We start from the raw sequence: 9,396 nt of genomic DNA on the forward strand, positions 1-9,396 counted from the left end.
GGTGTACCTGGAGGCCGTGTTTGTGGGTGGAGACATTGCCAAGCAGCTTCCACAGGTACATCATTAATCTGCAGCCTGTATGTTTACTCACCTGTAATCATGAACTGCTTCATTTACGTATTATTACCTTGTAGGAAGCGAAGCGCTTCCAGAACATCGATAAATTATGGATAAAGATCATGCAGAGAGCCCATGAGATCCCCAGTGTGGTGCAGTGCTGCGTGGGAGATGAGACCATGAGCCAGCTTCTACCTCACCTGCAGGAGCAGCTTGAACTCTGCCAGAAATCTCTCACAGGGTATGAACACAGCCCCACACTGTACAGGGTGTCGATCTATTTCAGGGCAGAAGAAAACCCATATGGACAAGCGAAGAACATACAAAACTTCTCATGGTGGATGTATATCAAGCAACAAGTGGCAGTGGTGTAGCTTGAACCAGCTTATATATTGCCCATTGACCAAAGGCACGGATCAAACCTAGGTCTGCAGAACTCTGGTTTCACCCCTTCTTATTATTCAAATGATTCACATGTTTCAGACACAACCGCTGAAATTCATGATATAAAACTATAATACTGTGCAGCAGCAGTTTAGGGAAGGTCCTTTCTGTTCCAGCATGACTGCGCAAAGAAGCTCCAGTGTCCTGCACAGAGCTCTGACCTCAGCCCCACTCAACAGCTCTGGGATGAACCAGAACATTAACATCGATGCCCAGTCGTACTAATGCTCTTATCACTGAGTGGGCACAAATTCCCATACTTCAGAACAGAGGCTGTTGTTCGAGCTAAAATATCACACAGAGGTCACTAGATAGGGCAAGCCGTAGCCTGGCGCTTAGGGTACTGGACTAGTAACCAGAAGATCGCTGGTTCAAGCCCCACCACTGCCAGGGTGCTGCTGTTGGGCCCTTGAGCGAGGCCCTTAAACCTCAATTGCTCAGACTGTAGACTGTACTGTAAGTCGCTTTGGATGAAGTCGTCTGCTAAATGCTGAAAATGTAAATAGGATGTCTAACACGCTCACGGTCCAAATACTTTTGGCCATATAGCATGCATCTGTGTAGGCATGAACACAGTGTGAGCCATGTCTTTTACATGATAAATCACTAGATCAGTGCTAACTAACTAAACCTGGACATACAATTCAAAGCAAATGTCCTATTTATTTTTTAATTAATTAATTTATTTATTTAATTGAATGTAGAAAATGTCAGCAAATCACTGATTTGATGCTAACAAACAAACAAAAACACTCACATTATTATTTTCCTCACTGTCCACACATCCCTCATCCCAAAACCCTGTATTATTACCGTGCATTAGTGAGGCTTTATCTAAGCACATGTGACAGCAGCTGTCTCAAAACATCTGCATCATCAGGCTTCACCTGTTTCTGTACAGCTACCTGGAAAAGAAACGACTGCAGTTCCCCCGCTTTTTCTTTGTGTCCGATCCTGCTTTACTGGAAATCCTCGGACAAGCCAGTGACTCTCACACCATCCAGGTACGAGCGGCGCACCAGTATAAACGCTCTCCACGTCAGTCCAGCTTCATAACCATCTTTGCACTCGTGATTGCAGGCTCATCTCCTGGGAGTGTTCGACAATGTCAGTGAGGTGGAGTTTCATGTCAAGGACTACGACAAGATTTTGGCGGTGATCTCTCAGGAGGGCGAGAAAGTACCCGTACGTATCAGCTGGAGCTCAGAAGTGTGCGGTTGTATTTATTTCCACACACACAGGGGAACAGAGTACAGATGAGAAGTAGGGGTGGGTGATGTTTCCAAAATCCTTCATCTTATCACGTCAAATAGAGATCAGTCGTAGTTAGTGATCAGCCAGGATTATAAAGGGCAACGGTAGGTGAGGCTGGGACAGTGGGAGCCTAGTGGGTGGAGTTTTAAGCTGTCAACTGAAAGCTTGAGAGTTCGAATCCCGGCTCTGCCATGCAGCCACTGTTGGGCCCTTGAGCAAGGCCCTTAACCCTCTCAGCTCTAGGGGCGCTGTACGATGGCTGACCCCAGCTTTGACCCAAGCTTCCGAAACAAGCCGTGATATGCGAAGAAAGAATTTAGTCGTTCTGTACGTGTGTATATGTATATATGACAAATAAAGGCATTCTATTCTATTTTATTGTTGTGTTAAAAACACTATATAGACAAAAGTATTGGGACGCCCCTTCTAATCTTTTAATTAATGTGTTTTAGGCACAACAATCTATAACATGTGTAATAAATCAATTATACAAGAAGTCATGAATTCAACTTTGCAGCAACAGTTTAGGGACTTCTCTTTCCTGTTCCTGTTCCAGCATGACTGTCCCCCTACATGAAGAAAAGCTCAATTTAATGAAACTTCACATGCTGCCATCATCTGTACTACTGAATGGACACAAATTCCCATAGACATACCACAAAGTCTAACCCTAGAAGCTTCTTAGTAAAGCGACTGTTCTACCTGAAAAAGTCACTTTATTTTAGACAGTGTATTGTCTAAGCAATTAGGGGTTAGGGCCTTGCTCAACAGTGCCAACCTGGCGGTGGTAGGGCTTAAACCAGTGACCATTTGGTAACTGGTCCAGTACCTTAACCACTAGGCTACAGCTGCCCTTAGTGAGGCGTTTTGCAAGCTCATGGTCAGGTGTCCACATACTTTTGGCCATACAGTGTAGATCCAGTTGCCTCTTACCTTATTTGATGTTATGTTATGACATTTTTTAATGAACGATCTGAAGTAAAGACTCTCGCAACCTGTGAGTTAATGAAATAAATTGATGATAGAGATAAACAGTGCACCTCTAGTGGTGTGGTATTTTATATATACATTATATATACATCCTACTCACTAAGAGGAAGAACCAGTAATAAAGTTTTTATTTCTGTGTTGATTATGATAATTGATTTGGATGGAGCTGCTCTGATGTGCTGTGTGTGTTTACCAGCTGGACAAACCAGTAATGGCGCGCGGTCCTGTGGAACTCTGGTTGGGAGAGTTACTGGTGCAACAGCAAGCCTCACTGCACTCAGTCATAAAAGCAGCTCAGCTGCAGATTAATGAGCCCGACTTCCAGCTCCTCACCTTCCTTAACCAGGTCCAAGCTCAGGTACGCAACAGCTCAGAGCGTGCGTATCATAACAATGCGTATAACATATAGCACAGCCTTAAAAATACATGCACCGGTGATGTTCCTCTCCTTCAGGTGGGCCTGCTGGGCATTCAGATGCTCTGGACTCGAGACTCAGAGGAGGCACTGCAGAATGCCAAGAAGGACAAGAGGGTCATGTCTGTGACAAACCAGAAGTTTCTGGATCTGCTGAACACGCTGATAGCACAGACGACTCACGACTTGTCCAAGTTCGAGCGTGTTAAGTTTGAGACGCTGGTTACAATCCACGTCCATCAGAGAGACATTTTTAATGATTTGGTAAGAATATGACTTCTGTAATCACGTGATTCCTTTTATGGCATGTTTATCAGCATCTTTATCCTGGTCAGGGTCGCTGTGGGCTCGCTTTCACCGGAACCCACCCATCTCAGGACTTCAGCTATCCCCACACTCCTTAGACATAGCTAATTATATCTGTGTAGACGCCTCGCACCGCTGAGGTTCGAATCTGGATCTCAGCATGAGTGTGATAGACCTCTGCACCACCCGAGCACCCAGTCCTTTCATTTTATCTTTATATCTTTATATTCTGGCTTATAAAAAGAGAGTTATTAAATTAACATCATTGTTTATCATCATTTTGTATATTTTTGTTGTACAGTCTTGGGCAAAAAAGGTAAAAATGGAGTCAGAAGATGTTTTGAAAACATTTAATCATCTAGACATGTTACTTTGAGTTTTATATCAAGCATTGAAATCCGTTCATGAATTTTTCTGTGTATAAGAAGATTTTCCACCCAACCGAGCAGTGCGGAACAAACGGTGGCTCAGATCTTCCTTCTGGATCATTTTCTGACCGGCCAGTTGTTGTTAGGACCATTATAAGGAATTTTGGGTTGTGTGCACACACCACACACACACACACGTAGTTTACGATGAAATAAATCTCTTTCCTCTCTGTGATGTTATCTGTTCAAAAAAGCATCACACTTTTTTACCCACCCATTTTATATTCCATACAAACATGAATGTTTACTTTGTCTAGCGTCAGTAAATCCTTACCAGCGTGTTATTATTTTATATACTAATAAATACAAGGTTAAAGCGCAGTTGTAGTCTGTATCAGGAATAGAATTAACCGTAGCCCTGTGCTTGTTAGGTGAAAATGAACATCAGGTCCCTCGGTGACTTTGAATGGCTGAAGCAGAGCAGATTTTATTTCCGGGAGGATCAGGATCACGTCGCAGTGTCGATCACGGACGTCGACTTCATCTATCAGAACGAGTTTTTAGGCTGCACGGACAGGCTGGTCATCACTCCTCTAACAGACAGGTGCTTCTACTCGTCCTTTAGGAGGTCCTCGTGTACATTCAATAGAAATAACAATAATGTTTTTCTCCCAGGTGTTACATTACCTTAGCTCAGGCGTTAGGTATGAGTATGGGCGGAGCTCCTGCTGGTCCGGCTGGGACGGGCAAAACCGAAACCACCAAAGACATGGGCCGCTGCCTGGGGAAGTACGTCGTGGTCTTTAACTGCTCCGACCAGATGGACTTCAGAGGACTGGGCAGGATTTATAAAGGTGATTTTATTTAGTCAGTCAACACGGCGCTACACTATAGGTCAACAAGTATATGGACACCTGACCCTGAGCGTATTGGTTACCCGTTCCAAACTCATTAGATTTAATATGGACTTGCCTTTCTATACGATTTTGGTAGTGTGCATGTGGAAATTTGTGTCCATGTAGGTAAATGTTGGGTGAAAAGACCTGGCTTACAATCAACATTCCAGTTTTTGCTCACTTGTGTTCAGTGAGATTGAGCTCAGGGTGTTCTACATCGGGGGAGCCAAAAAAATGGGTTGCAGAGAAAAGATTAACAGAAATTAACTTGTACAAGAACGCCCCCTTGTGAAGGCTTTACGTTACATCTCGTAGACCACAGTGGGACCAGATTGCTACCATTTTTATTAATGAAGTATTATTTGTTTTGTGTTTTGTTTTAATGCATTGTTTGTGTGGCCTGGCTTGCTGTAAAAATCATGACATAGAGAACATGTGAGACGTTTAAAAAAAAGTTTGAAAAACTCTGATTTACATGATACTTGAATTCTTCCACACCAGAGACTTTAACCTTTGTGCATAGTTCACAGAAGAATAGTCATACTGGAACAGGAAGGGACCTTCCCCAGAATGTTGTCTAAATGTTTATAGCATAACATTATAGCATATAGCATTTTTACCACTCTTAGTATTGTGTATAGAGAAACATGTAAACGTAATGATTAGGAGGGGTGTCCACACTTTTTGACCATATAGTGTGTAACAGCAGAATAAGTCTGTATTAAAGAGACGTATCTGAGTGTGCCATCAGTCCAGATTTTATTCAGAATGGTACTGAGGATAAAACGATCACGTATATCCACTCTAATAAAGGACTTTCTGTTAGGTCTGGCTCAGTCTGGGTCCTGGGGATGCTTCGATGAGTTTAACAGGATCGACCTGCCCGTGCTGTCGGTCGCTGCACAGCAGATCCACATCGTCCTGAGCGCTCGCAAAGAGCGCAAAGCTCAGTTCCTCTTCACCGACGGAGACTGTGTGGATCTGAACCCCGAATTCGGACTCTTTATTACCATGGTAACGTATTTACAGATGTTCAAATATACACGTGTGGTCCATATTTTAGCACCTTTGATTGTTTGGTATAAAAAGCCAATCATTAGATAAAAATGGACATGGAGTAAGTGAACGTTGTGTCATCAACATCTTGCCCAAATACATTCAACACAACATTGACATTTCAGTCATGTAAGAACAGTAATATAAGAAACACAGTGAATGACACGGGCAGGATTAAAGGCGTCCTTTACTTTAAACTAATGTGTCTTGTTATAGAACCCGGGCTACGCCGGTCGCCAGGAACTGCCCGAAAATCTAAAGGTGCAGTTCAGGACCGTTTCTATGATGGTTCCTGACAGACAGGTGAGGTTTTTATACACTGGTACTGGTACGTGAACTCATTTCCCTTCTGTAGAAGCTCAGCTAAGCGAACCCTCTGTGTTTCAGATCATCATGAGAGTCAAACTGGCCAGCTGTGGTTTCATCGAGAACGTTATACTGGCTCAGAAGTTCTTTGTGCTTTATAAACTGTGTGAGGAGCAGCTCACGAAGCAGGTACATGTCAGCAAACACACACCAAATGGCCAAAAGTATGGAAACACCCATCCTAATTATTAAAGGTGGATGGAACGCGCAGCCTTCCTGACTCAGCAGTGTACTGAGCATGTGCAGTTCATCCAGTTTCATTATTGATCAGTGGTGTATCTGTGAGATCAAATTCAGATGTTGAATGCTTGCTTGTAGTTAAATCAAACATATTTTCATACAGTTTGTATTATAATTAATAACAAAATGGGCGCTCAGGTGGTGCAGGGGTAAATTCCGCGGGCGTAGCGTACTACCGCTGGGATCCAGGGTTTAAATCGGCGCTGCTGTTGGACGTCTACATACAGACATGATTGACCATGTCTCAAAGCTAAAGGTGGCCGAGGGTTCGTTTCTGACCAGGGTGTGTTTCTGCATTGCGCCCAGTGACTCCTAAAAAAGTGGACCCACCGTGACCCTGACCTGGATAAAGGATAAAGTGGTAAATAATAAAAAAGAAACAATAATGATAAAAGTGATTAAAGCATTCGTGGTAAATTGCGCTGAGCCACTAACACTGAGATCCTTGGTGCTATCGGCCGGTCGGGCATCCAGATACAGATATAATTGGCTATGCCTTGGGGGATTTGGAATTGGGGGCTGAACAGCCTAGCCATTGAGAGGTGCACTCGTCAGGGTGCATTCACTGCCGGTCCCAAGCCAAGATAAAATAAAAAAAGGCATCCAGTGTAAAGACTGTACACACACCAGATCTGCTGTGGTGACCACGAATATGGAGCAGCCAGAAGATCAAATAAATCTGGTCAGTTAGAGTTGATCAGTGAACAGTTACAGAATATAAATAAGGATTTTTTTTTTTCATACTGGATTGTATATAATTCTGTTCACTTGTTGTTAAGAATGTAAATCAGAATATTCATGTATAAACTCTTCTCTCTCTGTAGGTTCACTATGATTTTGGGTTGAGGAACATTCTGTCGGTTTTGAGGACTCTGGGAGCTGAGAAACGGGCTCGACCCTCAGACTCTGAGTCCAGCATCGTGATGAGGGTTCTGCGTGACATGAACCTCTCCAAACTGGTGAGAACCGTAACCATTGCAGTATCAGTACTAAATGACGCCACGGAAAGGACCCACGTTGTGCTCCTGGTTTTGGGGATCTTCATGCACCCTGCTTGTGCTGCTACAGGTGGATGAAGACGAGCCTCTGTTTCTCAGTCTGATCAGTGACCTGTTTCCTGGGATTCAGCTGGATAACAGCACCTACGCTGAGCTGCAGGCTGCAGTCGCCACACAAGTGCAACAAGCAGGAATCGTTAATCACCCGCCGTGGAACCTCAAGCTCATACAGGTAAACTCACCTGAACATGTGTGTCTGTGTGTGTATGTGTGTGTGTATGTATGTGTGTATGTGTGTGTGTATGTATGTGTGTATGTACAGTATATATATATATATATATATACTGTATATGTGTGTATGTGTGTGTATGTGTGTGTGTATGTGTGTGTGTATGTACAGTATATATATATATATATATATACTGTATATGTGTGTATGTGTGTGTATGTGTGTGTGTATGTGTGTGTGTATGTGTGTGTGTATGTACAGTATATATATATATATATATATACTGTATATGTGTGTATGTGTGTGTATGTGTGTGTGTATGTGTGTGTGTATGTATGTGTGTATGTGTGTGTGTATGTACAGTATATATATATATATATATATACTGTATATGTGTGTCTGTGTGTGTATGTGTGTGTGTATGTGTGTGTGTATGTGTGTGTGTATGTACAGTATATATATATATATATATATACTGTATATGTGTGTCTGTGTGTGTATGTGTGTGTGTATGTATGTGTGTGTGTATGTATGTGTGTATGTACAGTATATATATATATATATATATACTGTATATGTGTGTCTGTGTGTGTATGTGTGTGTGTATGTATGTGTGTATGTACAGTATATATATATATATATATATATATATACTGTATATGTGTGTGTGTGTATATGTGTGTGAGGATGTATGTGAGGATGTGTGTGTGTATGTATGTGTGTATGTACAGTATATATATATATATATATATATATATACTGTATATGTGTGTGTGTGTATATGTGTGTGAGGATGTATGTGTGTATGTGTGTGTGTATGTGTGTGTGTATGTACAGTATATATATATATATATATATATATATATATATTAGGGCTGTCAAACGATTAAAATTTTTAATCGCGATTAATCTCAGAATTTCATATAGTTAATCGCGATTAATCGCATTAAAAAAAATCTGTGTAAATGTTATAGAAAACAAGGATTTTTATGTGAAATGTTACAATTAAAATGGTGAACACATTTTATGCTAAATGTACTGATGTTAAAAACTGCTGGGACAAGAGAAAACTGTAAGGGAGTTTTATTCACTCACATACTAGGCAGTAAATGTCAGATTGTAGGTTAGAATTTCTCCATCAGCAAACATTGTAGATCAGCGGTGCTTTAGGTGGGATAAGGCGTAGTTATTGTATCAGACTTGTCTGTGGTTGTATCGTGACGATGGTTTGATGGACGTTTCTACACGAAGTGAGTGTGTTTTGACCCTTTGGGGCTTCCATAGTTCATGAACTAACGTGCTCGACTCAGCTTTCCGGTATTCGGTACAGAAGAAGAAGTTAATTAAGTGTAATAAAGTGTTCTGCTCCCGACAACTTGTGAATATAGCGTGTATTTATTTCTTTATTATGCAAGTGCATCACTACCACGATCGGTTACATTATGTTAACAAACCGCAAATGAACAACGGTGGCAAGTCCGACATTAAAACGTTTGTTCTACCAGTCAAGTCTCAACATGAACTAGAATTTGCGTTAATGGCACTAATTTTTTTAATCGCGTTAAATTGAGGTCGCGTTAATGCGTTATTATCGCGTTAACTTCGACAGCCCTAATATATATATATATATATATATACTGTACATACACACATACACACACACATACATACACACATACATCCTCACACACATATACACACACACACATACACACATACATCCTCACATACATCCTCACACACATATACACACACACACATATACAGTATATATATA

The 9,396-nt window shown here is 41.6% G+C and overlaps 2 protein-coding genes across 2 annotated transcripts in view; both read left to right on the forward strand.

Moving 5' to 3' along the window:
- LOC134320311 (dynein axonemal heavy chain 8-like) overlaps positions 1 to 9,396 on the forward strand; it is a 77,174-nt gene that overhangs the window by 22,789 nt on the left and 44,989 nt on the right. The window lies entirely within an intron of this gene.
- LOC134320297 (dynein axonemal heavy chain 5-like) lies at positions 1,408 to 7,612 on the forward strand. Its single transcript, XM_063001638.1, has 8 exons — positions 1,408 to 1,686; positions 2,942 to 3,424; positions 4,266 to 4,438; positions 4,510 to 4,688; positions 5,557 to 5,744; positions 6,003 to 6,089; positions 6,174 to 6,281; positions 7,217 to 7,612. The coding sequence occupies exons 2-8, from the start codon at positions 3,221 to 3,223 to the stop codon at positions 7,466 to 7,468; spliced, it is 1,191 nt and encodes a 396-aa protein (XP_062857708.1). The 5' UTR covers positions 1,408 to 1,686; positions 2,942 to 3,220; the 3' UTR covers positions 7,469 to 7,612.

This window comes from Trichomycterus rosablanca, chromosome 9, assembly GCF_030014385.1.
Source record: "Trichomycterus rosablanca isolate fTriRos1 chromosome 9, fTriRos1.hap1, whole genome shotgun sequence".
Lineage (NCBI taxonomy): Eukaryota > Metazoa > Chordata > Actinopteri > Siluriformes > Trichomycteridae > Trichomycterus > Trichomycterus rosablanca.

What these genes read in the sequence shown, in the direction of transcription:
- LOC134320297 (XM_063001638.1), top strand. Translation starts at nt 3,221, where the DNA reads ATGCTCTGGACTCGAGACTCAGAGGAGGCACTGCAGAATGCCAAGAAG. An exon ending in ACTGGGCAGGATTTATAAAG is followed by an intron (nt 4,689 to 5,556) that starts GTGATTTTATTT and finishes ACTTTCTGTTAG; the next exon opens with GTCTGGCTCAGTCTGGGTCC. An exon ending in AGGAGCAGCTCACGAAGCAG is followed by an intron (nt 6,282 to 7,216) that starts GTACATGTCAGC and finishes CTCTCTCTGTAG; the next exon opens with GTTCACTATGATTTTGGGTT.